This window comes from Petromyzon marinus, chromosome 63 (assembly GCF_048934315.1).
Source record: "Petromyzon marinus isolate PM22_M1 ecotype Great Lakes invasive population chromosome 63, UKy_Petmar_22M1.pri1.0, whole genome shotgun sequence".
In the NCBI taxonomy this organism is placed as follows: domain Eukaryota; kingdom Metazoa; phylum Chordata; class Hyperoartia; order Petromyzontiformes; family Petromyzontidae; genus Petromyzon; species Petromyzon marinus.
The window spans coordinates 2,947,469-2,973,229 of NC_133729.1; the positions used below are offsets into that span (position 1 = coordinate 2,947,469).

At 54.3% G+C, this 25,761-nt stretch overlaps 1 protein-coding gene across 1 annotated transcript; it reads right to left on the reverse strand.

Moving 5' to 3' along the window:
• SUPT16H (SPT16 homolog, facilitates chromatin remodeling subunit) lies at positions 1 to 25,223 on the reverse strand. The gene is made up of 26 exons (XM_032977436.2): positions 25,065 to 25,223; positions 22,174 to 22,266; positions 21,419 to 21,589; positions 20,754 to 20,903; positions 19,595 to 19,741; positions 18,834 to 18,985; positions 17,675 to 17,847; positions 16,966 to 17,056; positions 16,228 to 16,301; positions 15,433 to 15,545; positions 14,762 to 14,827; positions 14,262 to 14,360; positions 13,398 to 13,513; positions 12,409 to 12,562; positions 11,726 to 11,853; positions 10,898 to 11,033; positions 10,600 to 10,726; positions 8,921 to 9,039; positions 8,306 to 8,431; positions 8,032 to 8,144; positions 4,637 to 4,712; positions 3,879 to 4,048; positions 3,568 to 3,697; positions 2,752 to 2,890; positions 2,215 to 2,289; positions 1 to 1,755 (listed from the first exon to the last, which is right to left on the reverse strand). Exons 1-26 carry the CDS (start codon positions 25,128 to 25,130, stop codon positions 1,637 to 1,639), a joined length of 3,123 nt encoding a protein of 1,040 aa, XP_032833327.1. The 5' UTR covers positions 25,131 to 25,223; the 3' UTR covers positions 1 to 1,636.
• Between the last annotated feature and the right edge of the window lie 538 nt (positions 25,224 to 25,761).

A 25,761-nucleotide genomic window follows, 5' to 3' on the forward strand; every position in this document is an offset into this window, starting at 1 on the left:
AACAAACGACAAAGCTTTATTTCCCCCACAATAACTACAATACACTGCAGCACGACATGATCCACGATTCAATGCGTAAAAAAGAGAGAAAGGTGGCATCTCACAACCTCCCCGACTTAAAAAATCGATAGGAATGGAGGAAGGCGATGGCCCAGACAACCATGGAGGGGACCACGTGGCACACAAACAACCTGAGATTGGTCGGGGTTCCCACACCCACCGGGGTCAAACGTGGCCCGGCAGCGCCGGCACTGACCTCTGAGTCGGCCTCCCCCCCAACCCCCCGCGGGGCATTTGGCCCACGCCTCCTTCGGCCCATGCCTCCTTCGGCCCACGCCATAAGTGTTTCCGCCAACACTTTAACCTCCGTTTGTTAACATGCGACCGACAGCGACGCCCGCCATATCAACAGTGACGGCGGTGGACAAAGCAGCAGGATTGAAGCTGTTGGGGCTAAGGGTTCAGTGGAATTGCCACGGGCTGCCAAGATTGCTTTCTGAACTACAAGAACCCCCACCGCCACGTTCCGGTGAGAACCCGACCCCTGGTGGACCGCTTCCCCATTCCCTCAATCTACATCACCCCCCCCCCCCCACGCATGGATCCAGGCGACCGGATAGTGACCAACAAGGAACTTACCAACAAACGCCGGCAACTACTGCGACTGACCAACTATGGCAAAGCCTACACACGCGCGCGCAAAACGAGTCAAAGTGGAGGGGTTTATTTAACGTTCGACTCAAAACTCTGGGTCACGTCCGCAGTGACATCGTGAAGGAGAGACAGCCTCCAATAAACACCAGCATGGGCGCCAATGATCAAGTAAAAAACAAACCGCAACAACCTACAAAGCAGCCGAGTGTGAAGTGGAGAGCATGAGGGAAACTCTCCCCCACCGTCACACGCTCTCAACCTCGGCATCGGCCATCACCCTACCGAACGCCCTCCCGGCCTGGCAATTGGCAAAGATGCTCCTGGCTCCGATCTTCTTGAAAAGGAGAGCTCATGTGGGTTGACCTCAGCGGCACAAACAATTCACCGGCAACTGCCGGTGCTCGACTCAGCAATGGTGCAGCGGCCACAGCTCCTGGGTCGACCCTGGGAGGGACGGCGCAGCCAGCACTGACCTAGCGCACGGACTGAAAGGGCGAGGAAAGTCTCAAGAGGTGGTGAGGTGGGGGGGGGACTACGCCGGGCACGATGCTCTCGGGAGGGGTGTCCATCACGGTGAACAAAGGGGGGGGGGGCCCACGGGCAGTGCTTCTGCCGTCCTCCATCAAGGAACCCACTGCCCACAGTGAGCCCCGCTAGGAACCGGTTCCATGCCAGAGGCTGGCACTAGCAGTAGGGCCCGATCACGTTGTCCTTCGGGAACGAGTCGTGTGGAGTCGCCTGATGGCGCCGTGCTGGGGAGGAGCGTGATGAGCTGGTGTTGAGGCTGGAAGCCTTGGGCCGCGACACGATGCGGCTGGGCAGGGGGCCCAAACGCTCCGCGTGTTCATTTCCGCGTTGCCGCCATTGCCGGCCTTCCGTGGCTGTGAGATTCGCGGAAACTGGGCGAGGCAAGGGGTAGGTGTGGATGGCTGAAATTGCCGAGCTGGCTCTTGGAGCCGGCGGGTGGGCTATTGTCCCCGCCTCACTTGCGGCGCCGCTTGTTCTTGCTACTCGATTCGCGGCCGCCGGAGCTCTTGCGCTTGCGAGAAGTTGGCGCCGTCCGCTGGTCCTCCTCCTCCTTCTCCAGGATCTGCTTGTCGGCTGTGGAGACACGCGTCGGCGCAGCAGGACGAGGGGGGTCACAGGGTCACTCGCCCGTTGGCAAAGGGACAGAATCACGGGCACGTGCGGACGCAGGCACAAGGGAATACACAGAGACACGGGAAGCACAGGGCACACGGGGGCAGGAAAAAGGAACAGGAGGACACCGATATGGGGACAGAGGAAGACTCGGCACCAAACCCTGGGACTTATAGACATAGGAACGAGAACACGGGAGACGTGGGGAAATAGGGATATGGAGAGACAAGAGACAGAGGGACATAGACACATGAAGACATGGAGACAACAGGACACAGGGAGGGGGACAGAAGGTGAATGTGAGAACACACAGGGACACGTGTCCCCTGAGAACACTGGGACATGAGGAAACAAGAAGAGAGAACACGAGACTACAAGGGCACACGCAAACACGCGCGTTACCACCGCCACCACACTCACCTCGTCGCGCCTCCTCCTCCAGCTCATCCCAGTCCTTACCGCTCTCCTCTTCGCTGCCAATCGAGAACTCCGAGCCTGAGCCAAGAAACCAGCCGGACGGGGTAACGGCGTTAGCGCCAACCGCTCACGGCGGCCGGGAGGGGTAACTGGGAGAACGAGGCGCACATCGTCTCCGCCTGTGAAGTCCGTCAGGGCACGCCTGGGCGGACTTGTTGCCATGTATGTATGTATGTAGAACTTCTTTCGCACAGTACGTAGCCAACCGTGCCAATCAGAGGTGTGGCCGCGTGGGCTGACATCCACTCGCGTATAACGTCGACATACATATGCATTCAGTTAATTCGTTATTTCCCTCGTGGATCTGGTGCTCCAACTGTGTAAAAGTCACGTGTAAAAGCATTCGCTTAAATAAACAGCGGCCAGGCGCTTGCGTTAACAAGGGCCGAGCTTGGCACTGCCACACGGCGCCGTGCGCAGAGGGGGGGCGCGGACGGGGGGGAAGAGGCGGGGGGGGGAGGGGAATGCGCAGCGTCTGACCAGATTCCTCGATCTCCGACGAGTAGTCCTCGTCGCTGTCGTCGACCTCCTCTTCATCGTCATCTTCGACCTCGGAGGGGTTGAAGGTCTCGTCCTCCGCCTCCTCGTCAGAATCCTGGTCCGAGCCACCGCCGCTGCCCTGCAGATGTTCCCGCACGGCCGCCCTCCTCGCGTTACAACAGCGGTAGCCAATCCACCATCACTGCGATCCACTCTGCAGGAACTCAACGGGCTCCAGCAGTGGATTCGTCAACACGGCAATGACCAACAATTACCTGGATAGACAATCTACCAAGCACTCGTGCCATCTCGATATTATTTCTTAGGCACGAATTATTAGGTTGGGGATTTTTATTATTGCCATCAGCTGGAACGAAAATATTCTTGGGCTCACGTGTTCCTTCCAATTTTTCCCAATATCCGCAAACAAATCTTTCGCGGTTCACGTATCGACCACGGCTCCGTTACAAACTCCACGCCGGCACAACCGAGGGGGGCGTTAAAACCGCACCAACATCCTACAGAGTGGCTCAATGTGAAGACAGAAGCTTCAGCAGCAACCAAAAACGCAGCTGGACGATTCTAGCAAACGATCAAGCTACTTAAGCGGAACAAAAAAAGTGAAAAATTGCACGCTCTGACCACTGCACCACCTGGCCAACGTCTTGACAGGAATGAGCAGCTTAAACAGCTAAAGGGTTATGACACCAGGAGAGAGAGAGGGTCGGCGGATGGAAGGGGAGGGGGGGTTGTGGGGTAAGGTACCCCCCACCCCCACCACCCACCCCACAGTGTGCGGCTGACACGGCCACTCACATCGCTCTCGGGGTCCAGGAAGGACCAGCCGCCCTGGTCAAAGAATCCCTCGGGGTCATCCGTGATGGTCTTCATGATCTTGGTCCAGTTGAGGGACTGCACGCCCTCCGTGTACTTGATATCGCACGAGCTGTCGGGACACACACGCGCGCACCACGACCGGCCCCCCCCACATCGGTCAAAAAATAAACCTCCACGTGCAGGCCACTGCCACGCCAACAAAATCCTTACCCCCCACCCCCCACCACCACTTTTCTCTGTATCGCCGTTAACACACTGCTGTTGGCGAGCTGGCCAACGGCTTCACGCACTTGAGCCACTCCTTGATGGGGTCGAGCGAGTTGGTGGGGATGGCGTTGACCATGGTGACCTTGTGGCTGTAGTCCTTGTACACGATGACCATGTCGAAGTTCTTGAGGTGGAACTGCACGCGCTCAAAGTGCACGAGCTCCAGCTCGTCCAGCGTCACCACAAACGGGGGCTGCGCGCCGCCAAGCAGTTGAGAGGGGGGGGGGGGAGGGAGGGAGGGAGGGGGGGGAGTACAACAAGGTCCGTCAAAGAGACAGAAGCTTCAGCAACAGCCAAAAAACAGACGGGTAATTATAACGATCGATCAAGCTACCATGATTTGCAAAGCATATAATCAGCGTGTTAAACACAAATTCAAGACATACGTGTACGTCATCAGTTTTTCTTCCGGAATCGGATTTAAAGAGCCATGAAGGGAGGGGCGCGTGGCACAGTTTGGCACCAGCTATCGTAGACTGCGGCGATCGTGTCGCATCGGTTCTCTGTGGCGAGTAATGCCGTATTTAAAAATAAGCGGCGCTACGCCTCTCTAAATAACGTTAACGCAAACCACTTCCGCGTTTCGAGATTCAACGGAGAACGGGACCGCCCGCCCTACAGTGAACGGGACACCCACCCTGCAACTTGCAGAAGTCACGCACGGTACATGTATGCATGTATGCTGAACATATTTCGCTCCGTACGTAGCCGACCGGCGCGATCCGAGGGTACAGCACGATGGGTGCGGTGCAGTGCGGACGCATGCGGTGCAGGGGCTTACCCATTCGGTGACGTTCACCAGGGAGCTGCTCGTCGGCTGCAGCAGGGTGGTGCTGCGGTAGGGGGCGCCTTGGAACCTGCATGTGGACAGGGCACACAATCCTCCGTTGCGGATACCAACAACAACACACTCACGGCTACCGCCACCAAAAACACACACACACACGGCTACCGCCACCAACACACTCACGGTTACCGCCACCAACAACACACACACGGTTACCGCCACCAACAACACACACACCCACGGTTACCGCCACCAACAACACACACACTCACGGTTACCGCCACCAACAACACACACACACACGGCTACCGCCACCAACAACACACACTCACACACGGTTACCGCCACCAACAACACGCACTCACACACGGCTACCGCCACTAACAACACACACGGCTACCGCCACCAACAACACACACTCACACACAACTACCGCCACCAAAAATACTCACACACGTCTACCACCACCAACAACACACACACACGGCTACCGCCACCAACAACACACACTCACACGGCTCCCGCCACCAACAACACACTCACGGCTACCGCCACCAACAACACACACACTCACGGCTACCGCCACCAACAACACACTCACGGTCACCGCCACCAACAACACACACTCACACACGGCTACCGCCACCAACAAAACGCGCACACTCACGGTTACCGCCACCAACAACACGCACTCACACACGGCTACCGCCACCAACACACTCACGGTTACCGCCACCAACAACACACACACGGTTACCGCCACCAACAACACACACACCCACGGTTACCGCCACCAACAACACACACACTCAAGGTTACCGCCACCAACAACACACACACACACGGCTACCGCCACCAACAACACACACTCACACACGGTTACCGCCACCAACAACACGCACTCACACACGGCTACCGCCACTAACAACACACACGGCTACCGCCACCAACAACACACACTCACACACAACTACCGCCACCAAAAATACTCACACACGTCTACCACCACCAACAACACACACACATGGCTACCGCCACCAACAACACACACTCACACGGCTCCCGCCACCAACAACACACTCACGGCTACCGCCACCAACAACACACACACTCACGGCTACCGCCACCAACAACACACTCACGGTCACCGCCACCAACAACACACACTCACACACGGCTACCGCCACCAACAAAACGCGCACACTCACGGTTACCGCCACCAACAACACGCACTCACACACGGCTACCGCCACCAACAACACACTCAGGGTTACCGCCACCAACAACACACTCACGGTTACCGCCACCAACAACACACTCACGGTTACCGTCACCAACACACTCACGGTTACCGCCACCAACAACACACTCACGGTTACCGCCACCAACAACACACTCACGGCTCCCGCCACCAACAACACACTCACGGTTACCGCCACCAACAACACACACACTCACGGTTACCGCCACCAACAACACACTCACGGTTACCGCCACCAACACACCCACGGTTACCGCCACCAACAACACACACACTCACGGTTACCGCCACCAACAACACACTCACGGTTACCGCCACCAACACACTCACGGTTACCGCCACCAACAACACACTCACGGTTACCGCCACCAACAACACACTCACGGCTCCCGCCACCAACAACACACTCACGGTTACCGCCACCAACAACACACACTCACGGTTACCGCCACCAACAACACACTCACGGTTACCGCCACCAACACACCCACGGTTACCGCCACCAACAACACACACACTCACGGTTACCGCCACCAACAACACACTCACGGTTACCGCCACCAACAACACACTCACGGTTACCGCCACCAACAACACACTCACGGTTACCGCCACCAACAACACACACACTCACGGCTCCCGCCACCAACAACAACACACTCACGGTTACCGCCACCAACAACACACTCACGGTTACCGCCACCAACAACACACTCACGGTTACCGCCACCAACAACACACTCACGGTTACCGCCACCAACACACCCACGGTTACCGCCACCAACAACACACACACTCACAGTTACCGCCACCAACAACACACTCACGGTTACCGCCACCAACAACACACTCACAGTTACCGCCACCAACAACACACTCACGGTTACCGCCACCAACACACTCACTCACGGTTACCGCCACCAACAACACACACTCACGGTTACCGCCACCAACAACACACCCACGGTTACCGCCACCAACAACACACTCACGGTTACCGCCACCAACAACACACTCATGGTTACCGCCACCAACAACACACACACTCACGGTTACCGCCACCAACAACACACTCACGGTTACCGCCACCAACAACACACTCACGGTTACCGCCACCAACAACACACTCACGGCTCCCGCCACCAACAACAACACACTCACGGTTACCGCCACCAACAACACACTCACGGTTACCGCGACCAACAACACACTCACAGTTACCGCGACCAACAACACACTCACAGTTACCGCGACCAACAACACACTCACGGTTACCGCCACCAACAACACACTCACAGTTACCGCCACCAACAACACACTCACGGTTACCGCCACCAACAACACACTCACAGTTACCGCGACCAACAACACACTCACGGTTACCGCCACCAACAACACACTCACGGTTACCGCCACCAACAACACACTCACAGTTACCGCGACCAACAACACACTCACGGTTACCGCCACCAACAACACACCCACGGTTACCGCCACCAACAACACACTCACAGTTACCGCGACCAACAACACACTCACGGTTACCGCCACCAACAACACACACGGCTACCGCCACCAACACACCCACGGTTACCGCGACCAACAACACATGATTCATTATTCATTTTTCGAGTCAGATCGCACGAGTAATGTGCATGTGTCATACAGCCTCCTTCACCCGACACAGCCGGATAAATACAGTCGTCACTTGAACAGTCACTTGAACAAACACACCGATGTATTATAACAATGATTATCATTAGCAGAGACACAGCAACCAAAAACACACACGGCTAAGAGTGAGACACATAAGATAAAGATCCCCCGTATAGCCATAAGACTGTAGAGGAGCAAGTGCTGTTAGTGAGAACCTATGAAGTTCGGCACAGCACACGGGGGAGTCAATGGCCAGCACCTCCCTAGGGGCAATGCTTACAAGTACTCATTTGATGCCGAGTCGACTTGCGTGTACATTTCTGAAAACACTACACGGGGGGTAGCGCGGCACGAGACACACACACACACGCAGCTACCTACACTCACTCGCATAGCTAGCACCAAGCCACAGCTACCACACAAACACCACAGCGACCAGGTGGTGGGGGGGGGGGGGTGTGCATCCACTGACCCGAGTTCCCGGAAGGGCACCTCAAATTCCAGGCTCTCTTTAGTGATGTTTTCCACCTTCTCGATGAAGCTCTTGAACGCCGTCTTGAGCTTGTGGCGCAGCTCGCGCTCCATCTGAGCGGCGCACATGCCCCCGCGGCGCCCGCGTTAGCGCAAGCGCGACGGAGCGGAAGAGGGGGCGAGGGGGCGAGGGAGCGAGGGACCGAGCGAGCCAGCAAGCTCCACCCCGGCAGGCCGTCAGAGCGCAAGGGGAGGAGAGCGTGCGATGGTCTCACCTGCTCGGCGTAGAGGTCGTCGCGGTCGTGCATATGGTGGTGCTTGCCCAGGTCCGTGGTGACCTCTCCCACCTCCGTGTAGAACTGCACATCAGTGTGCCGCTTCTTGCCGAACATGATGGCGTTCTGCGCAAACACGAGGGGTGACGGTAGGCTCGAGCAACGAGCGACAATAACGCGAAGACGATAATGACTACCCGCTACGTTGGGGTGGGGGGAGGTGAGGTGGTAACGACGGTGGAAAGTATGTATGTGGAACTTCCTTCGCACCATGCATAGCCAACCGTGTTAATCGGAGTTGCGGGGGAAAGGACAAGAAATTTAATACGGAATTTATACATTTTCAATCCAGTGGCTTCCTAATACCGGAAGGCAGAGCGTTTCAGATGGCTGGAGAAGCGCATCTGAAAGCACGTGATGCAGTGAAGGAAGTGGTAGCAAGTGTAGAGGTGGCGAGTGTAGAGGAGATGGTGGCGAGGGCGGTGAACAGTAAATGCGGTGGTAACGTGTGTCGTGAGTGGTAGTGTGGCGAGTATGGCAAGTGGTAACGCTCGTGATATGGGGGGGGGAGAGACCGAGGCCTCGGTGCCCCGAGTGGGTCATGGGGGTCAGCACCTTGAGGTGGAAGTGCAGCACGATGATCATCTCGCCGTCGCACGGCTGGAAGAGCGCGTGCTTGATGTTGTTGTAGAGGATGTCCACCTTGTCACCGCGCACCGACGTGTACCGGAACCCTGCTCACACACACAAAGATCCACCCCCAAACGTCCTTTAACGCATTGTTGGGGTGTAGTTAGCACAGCCTTGGGGTCTCCCCAATGCAGATGATTTACACACCAAATAAGGTCCTCATTTAAAGCCGAGGTAACCTCGGGGAGGGCCTAGGACCGGTTCAGAAATTGGTCACCAACATTGGCTGCGACGCTCGCTCACATCCATCAGCACGAAAATGCTGAATTGCAAATGATTGTCTACTAAGCAAATCATCAACAATGTTGCATGATCGCATCTCGGATGGCCCGCAACTGAATGATTGCTTGCAACGGGCGACCGCGGCGCACAACAGAAGTGTACTAGGCAGTCCAGTAAAGGGCATTGTTGAACCGTACTTATATACTCCCGCGTTCGCGCTCCCCGTGTTCGCCAACCCTCGCTGACCAGCGTGGCGAAGTATGGTAAAATAACTACTTTCCGCGCAGTGTCGGGAGGCGCCCATCCAGCGTTGGGCTGACAAGGTGGCCGTACGTTTGTGCAACACACGCAGGCTCGTGGCACAATGAGAGAAAACAAGAGGGATTAAGACAGAGCCATATTTCCCATCTCACACCGTATGATGAACTATTTATTTTCATCTTACCAGGTAAGGCGCACTGAGCTATACAGGCAGTCCCCCGGGGGCTTATGGATGGGTTAGGTTACCTGGGAAATATCCGCAACCCTAATTTTGCATATGTCGGAAACTGAACAATTTCCCCCCAAAATCAACGATAAAATAACCATTGGGAAATGGTTGTGCCTCCCCTACCATTTTCTCTCAGTACTGTATGGCGATTTCATCCGTTTTTATTGCGACCTGTATCGTGTTCGCTGTGCATACGCGCTCTGCACTTGCTCCGATTCTTTAATTTGATGGAATATCTACCCTAACACGACTCATAATTCAACTAACGGAACATATACTGTACTGTAGAATCGTTTATAAATACCACGTAGCATAGAAAATAAAACAATTACATCATGCTACAAAAGGAAAAGAGACGATGTGGCGATTAGAGCATACTCAGGGTAACAATGTAGCAGTGTGACGCCTTAAGGAATATGCGGCCTCGCTTGCTCCACTGTATTCATCCGCAACCTCACCACGCTACATTACTTGCGCTTACGTAACTAATGCAAACATTTACTCGTACGGTACTGTGTCGATCTTTTGTTTTCACATTATTTACGGGAGCATTTCCATAAAGTGGTATTTCCCTAAGTGTGGTCTTCCGTAACATGGGGGACTGCCCATACAGGTCTTTTTGCAGAAGCAACCTGGCTAAATATGATGGCTCAACCACGTCGCTTATTGCTTGGAAATGTTTAGCAGCCAAATACTCAAAAGGTACGTTTCTAAATGTGGAGGGAAAAACCGGAGAACTCGGAGAAAAATCCAAGCGACCACGGGAAGGGAGAGACATGCAAACTCCAAATATACAGGCGTCAGGGTCGGGATCGGACCCACGACCCCCTGCATACCAGGTGAGGGAGATAACATCCATAGACCCACCAACTCCCACCCCACCTCCTCTCACCGTTGACGTGCGCCTCCAGGAATCCCTGCATGCGTTTCTGCGCGATGTTGGGCCGGATGTAGAGGTCCTTGAGCTTGGGGTTGCTGCGGTTGGGGTTGATGACCAGCGTGTCCTGCTTCACTATGCCCTGGTGACCACGAACAGCAGGGTCAGCCGCAACACGCACAACGGGTGCGCACGGAGTCAGGGGGTCACGATCGCACGCGGCACACGTGCAGCGACGACGCAAACCGAGCGACGCGACGCGACGTGACGCAATGTGCAACGCGACGACGCCGCCGCGACAGCGCCACCCTACCTCCATCTCCTTCTCCTCGGCCTCGCGAGTCTTGTAGCGCTTCTGGACCTCCTTGATGATGCGGAAGGCGTTCTGCAGGTTCATAGAGGGCACCACCACCTCGCCGGGGTTCTTCAGGTTTGACGCCCGATACGTGCTGCCAGGAACAAAGACCGCCCCCCCCATATAGCCTTGGACTGCTGGGGCAAGTGCTGTTAGCGAGCACCTATGAAGGCCACAACGGCACACGAGGGGGTGGGTGGCCAGCACCACGCCCGGCCGCCTTCGTCTCCCCGGTGGCGATGTTAACACACCGCACCAAGTTCTCATTTGAGGCTGAGTCGATCTAGGGGAGGCCCAGGACCAATACAAATAATCGTCACTGGTGTTGGCCGTGAGCGGGAACCGAACTCGGGTCGCTGGGTTCGCAGCACAGCACGCTAACCGCTCCGCTACCGCTCCCAGGAACACACACACACACGCGTGCATGTACAAGCCAAAGCATTACATACTAACACATTACAGAGCACACGATACACCATGCCTGCAAGTTGACGCGTTACACAAAAGCGTTGCTCTGTGCATGCAAGCGAACACATTGCATAAAGGGCACAACGGCAACACATTACGCACAGAGGACATGTTGTACTATGCATACACGCTAACACACAACAGACAGCACCCGCCAACAAACCACAAACAGAATCCCCGTGCTAACAAACCACACGCACAACTCCGACGTCAACACACCACACGCGGTGCGCGAATGCTACGCAGCTGTAGCAGCCATGCAGGGGTAGGGCGCCCGTCGTTCGCACACAAGTCCCACTCGCTCGCTCGCTCTCTCACATCTCCTTGAGGAAGGTGGCGTCGGGGTTCAGGAAGACGCTGCCCTCGTTGCGACCCAGGGCGCTGCCCGGGCAGAAGAAGTTGATCCTTAGGTAGGTGTAGTCGCCCTCCACCGATGTGCTGATGTTCTGTTGGTGGCGCGAGGTGTGCGCAAGCGGGGCGGGCGATGTGTGTTTGTGTGCGCGCGAGCGTGGTTAGTGTGGGGTGAGCAGTATTGTGGCGTTGTGTTTGTAAATAATGTTGGTGAGAGGGGTGCGTGTGAGCAGTGGGGAGTGGGGGGGGGACGGGGTAGCGGTAAGGCAGTGGTTAGCGTGCTGCGCGACAAACTTGGAAACCAGAGTGCGACCCCCCCACTCTCAGCCAAGAACCGTTGCGAATATCTGAACCAGTCCTGGGCCTCCCCCCCCATAGGTGGAGTACCGAGTGTGGTGTGTAAACATCATAACTCGGGAGACATGCAGCCGGGCATGGTGTTTTCGCCACCCACCCACTCGTATGCCATACCGGCCTTAACAAGTGCATGCTAAAAACAGCGTGGCAGTCGCGCGCGTGTGTGTGTTGGTGCTTTCGAATCGGGGATCGAAGCCAGGCTGTCACTGCTGCGAGGCACAAGTGTTACAACTGCACCACCTTGACGCGCAGGCGCGTGCGCGGGTGTAGTGCCGCGCCCCGTAGCCGCGCACCTTGACGGTAGAGATGTGGAAGGGCGTCGCGATGCCGAACACCGGCAGGATGACCGTCTCGTACTTCTTGTCGATGTAGATTTTGTTTTCCCGGATCTCGGGCTCCTTGGGCACCAGGGACGCGTTCTTGTACGACACGTTCGACTTGCGAGCCCTGCGGGAAGCGGAGCGTGCATACCAGGCTCAGCGGGCCATTCATGGAGAGGTCGCCACGGTGGCTAGATGTTAACTACCTCGCCCGGTATGCAGGAGGTCGTGGGTTCAATCCTGACGCCTGTATGTTTGGAGTCACTTCGTTGAGCTATCATGTGTGATTGACAGGTCGCTTCTGATAAAAAGCTATACACAGCTCAATGGACCTTACCTGGTAAAATAAAAATTGATTACTTTATATATTCTTGGTTCTTTCGGTAAAGTCATGTGACTTTACCGAAAGAACCAAGAATATGAATCCCTGCAGTCACGAAAGCTTTAAATCAAAATTTATATTACTTTATAGTTTAGTTTGAGATCGATATTTGAACCTTATGGCGGGCCCCCGGGGTGCCATAAGCCCCCGGGATCTCGCATAAACTGCGTTGCGACGTCATTTTATGTCCGTTGAAGGCGAACGACATGGCAATCTATTCCTCTCGACGAGCTCTACGGTTCATTTAAAGCGATGACAATAAAGGACGATCGAGTTTGACGGTGTCCTGCTCTGCCCGAGTTGTGCATGGATTATTTGGCGAGTGACACCGATTGCACAGCCGGGAATAAACAATCGATTAATCAGTAAATTTGAGAAAAGATACAGGCACATTGAAAAAAAAAATGTCATTACAGTCACTTTTCAGCATTCACCATATAGTTTTTGTTAGCGCAACGCGTGCCCCCACACAACACGGTGAATGCGTGCGTACCACACATACATGTGCGTGTGTACTCACTTCTGCGTGTGCATACTCACTTCTGCGTGTGCATATTCACTTCTGCGTGTGCATACTCACTTCTGAGTGTGCGTGCCGCCCTTCTGCTCCGTGAGCCGGCGTTTCGCCTCCTCGTTGACCTGCGCTGCCAGCTCCTTTTGGTGGGCTCGCCGCTTCTCCTCAGCCGTCATCTCATTCTGTACACACACACAGGTGCGCGCGCACACACACACACGTGCACAAAGACACACACACACACACGTGCACACAGACACACACGCACACGTGCACGCTAATCAGAGACAGCGTCAACATTCTAAACTGTAAACTATTTTTTATTTTCCCAGGTAAGGCCCACTGGAGCTATGTAGCTCTTAATCAGACGCAACCTGGCCACCAACGATAGCGCAACGAAGTGGCTTATCATCGTGCAGAAATGTGAAGCAGCCAAATGCTAGAAACGCGTGATGTTAATTCTAAATGTGGAGAGACGCGGACTCCAAATATAAGCAGGTGTCAGGGTCGGGATCGAATCCACGACCTCCTGTATATTAGGCAAGGTAGTTAACATCTCAGAGCCACCGTGATGATGATGAGAGAGAGAGAAGCATGCAAACTCCAATTCTACAGCAGGTGTCAGGGTCGGGATCGAACCCACGACCTCCTGTATATTAGGCAAGGTAGTTAACATCTCGCCACTATTCACCACGGCCATAGGAAAGACACTTTCACTCTGTACCCGCAGTGCCCACGCAGTCTCAACAGCGCGCGTTTGCAATTTACTTTGCTCAGTCGGTATTAGCCACTGAGGTCATGACAAGTATGGATGTGTACAGGTGCGGGTATGTACGGGTGAGGTATATACAGGTGTGCGCATTCGTAGAGATCAAGATGTGTACAGGTGCGGGTGTGTGTACAGGTGTGATGGCGATGAGGCCTGTGTACCCGCGTGCGCTCCTGCAGAAGATTTGCCGTCCGCACGCCTCGCCCCAGCAGGTCCTTGGCCTCGTTCTTATCATCGTCGTCATCCACCTCGTCCTCATTCTGGAGTGAGCCCCAACACATGGTCACACGCTCGGGTCATCATCAGCAGCAGCGTCATCGGTCACCATCATTGTCATCAGCGGCGTCATCACCGTCATCTTCTCAATCGGGATTACACATAGCAATCATCGCGCCCCCCCGCCCCCAACGCCCCCCCAGCTACTTAGTGTCCGGGTTTGGCCAGCTGCCGAAGAGACAGCTGCCACTGTGGGAGGGGGTGGCCTTTCAAATATGTTGCAAGTCATTTGTCGCGTGTAACTGCTCCGAGACCCGCCGGCGTAAAGGAGGGCGCATTTGTCAAATATGAATCGCTGTCGAGAGCATGGCAGCCAAGGTTGTGGGCCGGAAGCCTGAGGGAGCGTTCGCTCGGTCACTCGTGTGGGCGGCCGGAAGAACCTCACCTTAAGGAAGACGCCCACATTCTTCACCTTCTTCTTCACGGGCGTTAGCACCGTGGCCGGGCCCTCCTGCGTGCCGTCAAGTGGGGGCGAGGAGGAGCAGGGAGCAAAGCGTTAGATTGAGACGGAGGGCGTTAAACGGCGACACCCGCGACAAACGTCTTACACCGGGGGATGAGCAGCCTAGGGACGGCCGCACGAGCACCATAGGGGCAAGCGAACATTCGGCGAACGTTGCTGGTGGGCCCGTTCCACCGCGAAACATGCTATCCACACGCCCGCTTTAGTCGACAAAACACATGACCGGTCAGGGACGCGATGCTCGCCATGTTTGCACGTGGCCCTGTCGGCCTGCGGCGGGAAGCTGGGTAAGATTCCCAACGTGCGTTTCCATTATTTGGCTGCTATAAATTTCCACGTGATACGCAACTTCGTTGAGCTGCCATCTATGGCCAACTATCTTCTGAAAAAGAGCTACGTAAGCTCAGCGGGCCTTACCTAGTCAAATAAAAAAAATTGCTTATTTTTTAGTTTGCTACGCGCTACGTCAAGACGCGGCGTCGTAACGAAGACGCGCCGTTCGACCGAGACCCCCCGTCAGGCCGAGGACGCTCGCCGCGCGATTGCGACGAAAGTGCAGCATGGGCCGAGGCCGCATGGCGTGCGCCGCACACCTCGTTGATCTGCACGGTGTCGGCGATGAACAGCGAGTAGGCCTTGTCCCGGTCCGATTTGCTCTCCTTGTTGGGCACGTTGCACAAGCCCAGGTTGATGTTAAACACCATCCCTGCACGACGACACGGGCGGCACAGCTCAATCACCGGCACAGCCACGCTCGCCTCCACCGCCGCCGGTGAACAACCGACGGGGCAGGCAGGCTACGTGAAAAGTCACATTTTCCTATTGCATGAGGTCGGCTGTTCGGATTTTCATTCTCTGCATGCTTCAATACTGCTCGTATCTCCCTCGACTCCTGCCCTGCACCAGTGGCATCTCCACAGCCCTCATGCTTTGAAGCTTCTACGACAAATGTCTACAAGCTTCTGGGGTTAAATGCTTGGGCGATTGTTGCCACCGGTTTAGGCTGCCTTGCTCCCCTGTCTAGGCTTTTCCGTGCCTTCCAATCCTCACGGATCTGTGCCTTTTTTTTTTTAAACGTTCATCAACTATGCTACCCGCCGTCACCAGCCTGCACTGGCCCAGCATGGTGAAACATGGTCAAATAGCACCCCACGGAAACACAAGCGGTGGTCAGGAGGCCCTCATCCAGCAGTGCATTGACAAAAGGCTTACACGCGTACAGAACACATTTCACTCTATCACTGCGAGGTGCCAGAGGGTTAGTTGCATCGCGAGGTGAGCGAGGGTCACAGTGGGTAAAGAGTCCGCTCCGCTGGGCGAAGTTCGCCAGGGGTGCCCGAAGCATTTGCTCGCAACCGCTCCGCGAGCAGAGCTCATCGGTCACGAACCTTTTCTGAGTTTCGTCTGGTTCTTGCCGTTGATAACCAGAGACCCCTCCCGGAACTCTATCCCCATCCCGAACCTGCGGGGCACGCACAGACGCAAACAGCAGATCACTCGCAGAACACGTGACGTGCCCACAGAAACCTCCTTTTTAAAATCCACCATGCTTGCATCATCAAACAACAACAACCGCCATTCGCCACTTAGTGGTGGTGGTGCCGTCACCACGGCACTTGTGCCAGGCTAGGTGCACTTTAAGGCAACGTGAAGTGTCGAACGCCCGCTGGCAGGTCACAGAACAGACCCAGTTGGCATGGGTTGGACTGAGATGACTAGCAGATGCACCACCTGTGCCCCCCCCCTACTGTGCCAACAACATCCACACACACTCAAAAGCATCTCCAATGACACCACGTCTAGGCTAATTTCAATGACACCTAATATCACACGGCAGTTTTTTGCTCCAATTCCTATTTGCTTTACTGCTGTAATGCATTTTTTATTTATGTTTGTTTCTGCCAATTTGGTGACCCAAGGTCACTCTCGCGGATGAAATCCATCCTGGTGTCTTGAGTCCTCACCTGGTTAAGCCAAATAAACCTGAATGTTTAAAAGTTACATCCAACCAAAATAATCTCCTCTCCTGCACGCAGAGACCTCAAAGCTCAGGCTCGTGGAGATGCTGTGGGTTCAATGGGTATATCTGCATGCAAGACCCAGGGCCCTCCCGAGGTCACACTCACCCGAGGTTTTTGGAAAAGGCGTTGGTCAGGTCGGAGCGCTCCTTCTTGACGAAGTCCAGCGTCGCCTGGTAGACTTCACACAGTGCCGCACCTGCTCCCGCGCAAATAAAAACGACAAAGATCCCCCACATAGCCTAAGCAGACTGTCCAGAAGTGCTGTTAGCGAGTAGCACCTATGAAGGTCAGTACGGCACACAAGGGGGTGGGGGGTGGCCAAAGCGACGCCCGATCGCTTTTTGTTTCCCTTGTGGTGATGTTTACACACCGCACCAGGTACGAGTCTAAGGGAGAACCAGGACTGGTTCAGATAATCGTCACTGGTGCTGGCCGTCAACGAGAATCGAACTTGGGTCGCCGGGTTTGCACCAAAGTGCGTTCACCACTGCACCAAAGCTCTGCACAACACCCACACCGCAACACACACTCACACATACCACACCCCAACACTCTGCTACACGGCCAGAACACACCCACACAACACACCACCACACGCCCATACCACAACACACGCCCATAACCACAATCCAACCACCCTACACGGCACACAGCTACACCACAACAAACCCCCAAACACACAACACACCACCACACGCCCATACCCCAACACACACCTACACCACAAATCCCACAACAAACCCAGACACACACGGATGACAAGCACCCCTCCACGCGCACCGTCGCCGCTGTCCCCACTCCCAGCTGCACGCACCTTGCTTGAGCTGCGCCAGCATGTGCTCCTGCACGCCGAGCAGGAAGGTGTAGGTGTCCTGCATGGTCTGCGTGGGGTCCACCATGAGGGTGCGCACCACGTTGGCGCAGTACGACTTGTAGCGCACGCCCAGCGCGCACACGATGGCACCGAAGTGCATGTGGTTCTTGTCGCTGCGGAGGGGCAGGGGGGGGTCAGAATCAGGAATGTTTGTTTAGACTGGAGGAATCCGATGGGGCTGTGAAGCTCTTTTTTCACAGGTGTCAAGTATGGGGCAGATCGGGGAGGTCACAGGGACGAAGGGGGTTACACGGGTGAGCGGACAAACCCACGGCCGACGCTACCACGCGCACGCACACAGTGCCACACACGGTCACACCTCCACACACAAGAAGCTATGAAGAGGTACCACTTTTGCTTTCCCACCTGATGAAGGACGCTCGTGTTGCGCCCGAAACGTCGTGATTTTTTATTTTATACCTACGTGACTTTACCGAAAGAACCGAAGAGTATGAATTCCTGCGGTCACGAAAGCTTCAAATCAAGATTAGGTGCCACAAAGATAAAGATCCCCCATATAGCCTTAGCAGACTGTTGGGGCAAGTGCTGTGAGCGGGCACCTATGAAGGCCGGCACGGCACACGAGGTGGGTGGCCAGCACCACGCCTCACCGCCTTTGTCTCCCCAGTGGCGATACTTACACACTGCACCAGGTACTCATTTGAGGCCGAGTCTAACTAGGACTGGTTCAGATAATTGTCACCAGTGTTGGCCATGAGGAGGACTAGAACTTGGGTCACTGGGTTTGTGGCCACACACAGAAGTGCACACACCCAAAACACAGTCCTACCACTGCGCACACAGCCACGCCACCACATCCAGCCACGCAGATACATAGACCGCATAAGTGCCACACACATACAAGCACAGTACCACCACCATGCACACACAGCACACACAGCACACACTGGCGCATGGGATTAATAATTTCACGGAAGCTCCCGCTACACGTATGACCTCGGTGACCCTCTGGTGCCTCCTCGTATACACGACGGGCTCTCCATCCCTTGTGTGAGCCACTGGATCACGGGGATTTGGGGTGGGGAGGAGGGGACAGCCACTGCTGCCGGCGGCGCTCCCAGCCAGGCATCGCCCTCACCTGACGGCGCTGTACTTGAAGTTGCAGCTGGCCCCGCTCTGGATGATAGGCGGGTAACACATCTCCACGGAGGAGGGGTCGGCTCCCGCCAGGTACTTCTTGTCCTCGATGGCTTTCTCCACGCCCTCCGCCAGCTTGCTGTGACGCACCTTCTGCTCACCAGTGACGCCAGGCACGGGCGCACACACCCCGACAACGAGCAGACACACGTGGACATCTCTTGTGACAGGTTTTTCACATCGTAAAACCCTCTTCATATGAGGCTGATGATGACCACTGCATCGAGTCCTAATAAGGGTGAAGCCGGTCAAGAGTGTGTATTCGTCTCACTATTTGCCTGTCAGTTGTCCACATTATCTCAATGTATTGACAGTGGGCTAAGCCAAAATGATAAAAATGCAGTTCTTCTGAACCGGTGGTTTCACAGAATGCGTAAAGCAGAGAGGTTTTGTACGCGCAATGGATATCTTTGTGTGTTTTTATAGAAAAGTGGCTCTCTGCTGCTGGTGCTTTCCCGGGCAACCCTCGTAATGATTGTGATAATTATAATGACCGATAAACTTTTGAATGAGGGCCTACCCAAGCGGTCACCGTCTCCCATGATCCTGCGATGCAACAAATCAACCCCTAGCTTCGCCAATTCACGCCAGTGCGGTGAAGCATGTCCGTGTTCACGAGTGCGCCCACAACTGCCGTGTTCTCACGCGCGCATGTCCGTATTCATACATGCTCGTCTGTGTTCACACGCATGCTGTCCGTACCTGGTCCATGTCCACCACCTCCATCACCTTCTCCTTGAGGTACTTGCTGTAAACCTCTGAAGTGATGAGCGCCGCTTTCTTGATCAGAGCCAGCTCCCCCTCCTCCTTCACGGCGATCATCAGCGCCACCACGCTGCTCACGTCCACCTGTAACGGACAACGGAGAACAATCACGCACGCGTGCAGATTCTTTCACGAACCGCTCTTCCAACATGTTTTTGTCCTCGGAAGTGTTAAATTGGCGGTAATGATGTCATCTTCCATGCCGCACGAGGAGGCGACGTCACACGGCACGCGACGTCCTGGGGAGGCGAGGTGTAGGGCATGGCGTGTGATGTCATCGCCTTGGCTGAATAGTTTTATCGAGTTACAGTACTGTTTTTTTTAGTTTTTGGTAGCCCTTTGATCGATTATGCATGTATTCTACTGATTAAGTCTCGTTATTGGTTGCATATGGTGAGAAACAAGTTCAACATACATACATACATAGTAACACAACTGCATACTAAACATTTAATTTACAAAGGATTTTTATGGAAATTATTCCCATGTTACGGATTCAATCCACAGATGAATTCCATCTACAATCGTGGCCACTGATCGTGACAATTAATCAAACTGAGGAATTGTTACACACCTAAAAACATCTTCATCTGATCTCCCATCGAGTATAAAAATAAACAATAGAAAGTGGAATATCCGCATCAACTGGGACTGTGGTTAATTTACATTTTAGGGGTGTCCTAGAAAATCTTGACACACTACAATTTCATCTCTCGCCGTGCATAAAAAGGTAGGAGGCTTTTGTTGCTTGGAGGTGGATTCAGTGGATGAAAACAGGGATTAGGTTAATTTTGCGGTCATAAGCGTGGAGATGATACAATCAAAAGTCGATTGCGAATAAGTCCAATTAAGCTGGCAGGGTTTTACCTTAATATATATACATTGGGGTTATCAACTTTTTTTCCAGAAACGACCCCCAATTCTGAACACTTCACATCCATTGTTACGACTGGTGCTGGTCGGCGCGCCCCGGGGGCATCTCGGGACCGAGAAGGCCGCCAGTCGCAGCGCTGACGCAGCAGGTTTGCGACGCCGGGATTCACCATGCCGCGCTGTGCCACGCGGGCCCGACAGCGATTGCGCCACACGCACGCACCTTGTCGAAGCCGCCCTTGGAGAGCGAGTCGTGCCAGCTTGTCATGAAGCTGCCGGGGTAGCCGTCCTTGGAGAACACGCCAATCGTCTTGCCCTCCTTGCTGGACCTGATCTCCTCCAGCAGCTTGTCAAAGTTCTCCTTGTTCTCACTCTGGAAGGCACGGCCATCATGGTCAAAATCGTCACAATCGTTACAATTGTAAAAAATATATATTTGCCATCCCTCCCCCCCCATTCCAGTTGCGCGATTTTGGCATCATGTCATCTCACGAGGTGGAGACATTTTAACTGCACTCTCACAGAGAGCAGGCTCCACTATTTACACTGGTGGCACACCTTTACAATGGCTTGCAACAATTGGTCGTGGCTTGTCAATGAAAAGCACATTTTATAAAGCAGGAATTGAATCAATTAAGTAAAAAAATTTACACGATGGTTGTTGTGTGTTTAATGGGAGACCAGGCTGAGACCATAAACTCACTGCGCTTGAGAACTCGGTCAAAATTCACAGCTGGCTGAAACCCGGATTAAAAACGGGTTTCTCAGTGGTGCAGGCTCCATGTCTCTCACTTCCGAGCCACTCGGTGACCTCACCAAGCGAAAATTTCAGTCTGAAATCTCAAGAGCGACAACCGTGGCTACCAGGGCCCCAATGGCGCCACCCACCTTGTCCCGCACGAGCAGCGTGACGGGCGGTGCACCGCTCGAGTTCTCGCTGCCTTTGCCGCTGGCGAGCTGGCGCAAGAAGTCCACCTTCTTCTTGCTCGCCATCAGCACAATCTTCTCGTCGCACAGCACCATGACTGTGTCCGTCAGCTCGTAGCCAAACAGCCATGTCTGGGTAACAAAGACAAAGATCCCCCGTATCGAATTAAAAGTGCTCTTCGCAAGCACCTATAGAAGCCGGCACGGCACCCAAGGGGATGGATGGCCAGCACCAGTGGCGATTATTTACACATTCCACCAGGTACTTATTCAAGGGTGAGTCAATCTAGGGGAGGCCCAGGACTGGTTCAGATAACCATCAGCGGTGTTGGCCGTGAGCGCTAAACAAAACTCAGGTTTCTGGGTTCGAAGCGCAGCACGTTAACCACTACAATACCACTCCCCAAATTGCACAGGCTCACAAACACGAGCACAGACAAGCACACTTACGCAAGACACGCGCACGCACACACAGCATGTTGTAGGGATTGTTAGAACTGTAATGATACACTGCCACACTGAACTGGAGAGACACTTCTTTCATACTGATGATGTATACCAACAATTAGATGTTCAAACCGAGGTTGTTGAGCCACCGAGCAGCGTCTTCCCGAGCATTGTGGAACACTGGCGTGCCCTCCTTCACGCTTGTGTTGAGGGCAGCGCGGCTTCGCCTTGCGAGAGAGACGCACAGCCCCGACGCAGAGGACAGGTACCTGTAACGCGGTGGACTTAGAGTAGACCGTCTCCTCGTCAACCCCGACTGACACCACGATGGCGTCCACCTTGCCAAACTCATCCTCCCCTTTCTGTGGAGAGATGCGTGACACAAGAGAGGAATGGTCACATCAAAGTGCCGATAAATCACAGCGACGATACATCCGCTGCTCCAAGTCTGCCTCTCCTCAGCGGCTCCACAGCCTCAAGTAAAGCGCCCGGCAAAGACTGAAATTGGGCCAAAGATGCTTTTTATGGAAAACCAGTTCACATTACGAAGTGTGCGCAGGGTAATACAATTCCCACAAAACCCTGCTAACTTGTAGATGCTCCGTTACTATGGGCTTATTCTAACAGCGAACGGACCAGTAGTCATCTGCGCACGTAGGAGCATTCTCTGGGTGCTCAGGTTTCCTCCCACATGCAGAGCAAACACTCATTAGCTCGCCCGATAACATGTTATAAAACTGAAACCCAACGCAGGACCCTTCTGAAATAGTCCCACAACTCGGGTGTGGCTGGATATGTAAATTACGATTACTATAATTGACCTCACGATGATGCGTCGATTAAAAACGATTCTTACGCTGAACAAATCGTGCACAATTGTGTTTTTTTTATTCAAGTGGTACGGGGCAGAGTTAAGAGATCGTGGTTTATATTCTTAGCTCTTTCGGTAAAGTCACGTTGAAGGGAAACAATAAAATAATAAAGAATATATAAAACAATAAAAATTCTCACGTCGTTTCGACCATAACACAAACGGTCATGATCAGGTGTGAAAACCCAACGGCAATAAACATTTGAAAGAGGTGGCGGTTTGCATTTATTATTATTCACACCTGATGATAACCGTTTGTGTTATGGTCGAAACGTCGTGAGAATTTTTTATTGTTTTATATACATTTTATTGTTTCCCTTCAACGTGACTTTACCGAAAGAGCTAAGAATATGAATTACTGCAGTCACGAAAGCTTTAAATCAAAATTTAGATCGTGGTTTGATTACTACAAAATATCCCCCGTATAGCCTGTAGCAGACTGTAGGGGCAAGTGCTGTTAGCGAGCACCTATGAAGGCCGGAACTGCACACGAGGGGGGTGAATGGCCAACATCACGCCCGACCGCCTTTGTCTCCCCAGCGGTGAGGTTTACACACCGCACCAGCTACTCATTTGAGGCCGAGTCGACCTAGGGGAGGCCCAGTACCGGTTCGGATAATCGTCAGTGGTGTTGGCCGTGAGCGAGAATCGAACTTGGGTCGCCGGATTCGAAGTGCGGCACGCCAACCAACTCCTCGACCGCTCACTACAACACACGTAAGGATACCCAAGTTTGATTCCTGGCAAGGGCTTATAATAATTACACTAAGACGATTGTTGTTCCTGGATAGTTTTATTTTCCAATTGCTTATGCCTCAAAAGTATATAAAATGGCTATTATTCCCCCACCAGGTCAGGAGGGGAGTCCTTAATGTAGCAGTGGATTGACAAAAGAGCCAGACAATATAAGCTTACACTTTCCATTGGCACGGAACATTTACCGTGGCTTTGTTAATGATTCCGAAATCATCTGGAGCGGATCTCTCTCGCTCTCTCCACCAGGGGCGTAAGGATGAATGCATGAATATCAAATTCTCACGATACACCAATTTTTTGTTTATTTAGCGTATTAGCAGCTTTAACCAAATGCTTAGTAAAAATAATGGACGTTGAGAAATGAAGCGTGGAGAGCGGGGGGAATTACACCGAGACGGGAAGACGAACACGTGGAGCGGATTCTAGATTTGAAGCTTTCGTGACTGCAAGGATCCACACTCTTTGGTTCTATTCGGTAAAGTCACGTACCTACGTGACTTTACCGAATAGAACCAAAGAGTACGTGGAACGGAGACTATTTGTCGGGCAGGTTGAGACATCTTCACTTCGACGAGTGGCCCTGTTGGGAGGGTACGTCCCTCGAAAGCATTGAGAGACTAATGACGGACTAGCAGCCAAAGGAGGGGAAAGACGGCCCGAGGTTTCGTTCGCCATCGAGACGGAACAATGATCAGCAGTTGCGTGACCGGCAGTCAATTCCGATTGTTGCATCCTCTAAACAAGAGGGATGGCAAGGCCTTCATGTCGCCTCCCCCCCCTTCCCCCGTATAGACGGAGAAGATTTTAGGGGCAAGTGATGTTTGCGAGCACCTATAAAGGCCGCAGCGGCACACGAGAAGGTGGGTGGGCCGCCTCTGTCTCCGCAGTGGCGATGTTTAACACGCCGTACCAGGAACTCATTTGAGGGCAGAGTCGTCCTAGGCGAGGCCTAGGACCGGTTCAGATTAATCATCACTGCTGGTGGTCCGTGAGTGGGAATCGAACTATGGTAGCTGGGTTCGTAGCGTCGCGCGTTAACCGCGACACTATCGCTCCTCATTACCGCTTCATCTCGCACCCCACACCCATCACCACCAGTCCCCATCAGCACCGTCAACCCCTTGGTCCCCTTCATTCTCCCCACCACCACTACCACCACGGGCCTAATCACCTAGCCTCATTACCACCACCACCACTGCACCCATCACTACTAACCCTACCACTGCCCCCCCCCCCATCACTGTCCCCATCACCACCACGAGTGCGGCCTAAGTTAGCCTTGTGGACTTCCCAGCCACCCTCACCCCACCAGGGCCCTCAGCGTTGTGCACCCCCCCACCCCGTGAGCGAGCGAGCGAGGGAGCCTGCGGTCTTGCGCGCCCGGCTCGCCCCAGCGCGATCAGCGTGCGGGTGAGGCGAGCGGGCTCCGGCGCGTCTCGACCCCCCCCCGCCCGCCCGCCGCCCGCCGCCCGTCGCCCTGATGCAAGGTAGGCCGCTTGAAAGCGGCGGTGTTTAGCGGTGGCGGTTACTCGCCCGCCATGTGTTGTAGAGGCGCTTGACGCGACGATAGTAAGCCTCCTTGTCCAGCTGCACGGCCATGGCGTAACCCACCGTGTGCGGCGACGAAATGGCGCCACTTTTAATGGCGGACGTGACGTCACTACGGCGCGCGCCAAAATCGAAGTGGAACTCGGAAGGTTGCCGGGCGGGAGAATTTCGCGCTGCCGGCGGAGTGACGTCACCGCCGGGGGCTGGGGGGGGGAGGGCGATGATGAAGGCTTCGAGCGGTGTGATGACGTCACGCAAAAGTGGAACACGGCGAGGAGCGCGCGCGCGCTTCTGACGCGATGACGTCACTGATATATTTTTTTAAGGCCCCCGACCGGGGCGGCGACGTCACGCAAAAAGGACTGGTAAGAATCCCGCTTCCCGCGCGATGACGTCACTGGGGGGGATTTAAATGTTCGCGATCGGCGCGATGACGTCACGATATCGGATTGGTGTTGGCATACGGCACGATGACGTCACGACAGGACTGGCGGGAACGTTTCCTGCGTAGTCACGAGCGAGCAGGCGAACTGTCGAGATGACGTCATCCAATTGGATTGGCTGGAACGCGAGCTGGCAGAAATTACCACCGACAGCGGATTGGAGGGTTCGCGCCCAACGCTGTGATGTCACACTGTAAACCTGTCGACCGGCGGGACAGTCACTCGAGGGCGACAAGGCC

Bases quoted from the DNA above. Each gene is read 5' to 3' on its own strand.
- SUPT16H (XM_032977436.2), bottom strand. From the start codon at position 25,130: ATGGCCGTGCAGCTGGACAAGGAGGCTTACTATCGTCGCGTCAAGCGC. The intron at 21,590-22,173 runs GTACCTGTCCTC...TTTGTTACCCAG, and splicing joins CTAAGTCCACCGCGTTACAG to ACATGGCTGTTTGGCTACGA. The intron at 17,848-18,833 runs GTGAGGGCGATG...GCCCCTCCGCAG, and splicing joins TTCAAGTACAGCGCCGTCAG to CGACAAGAACCACATGCACT.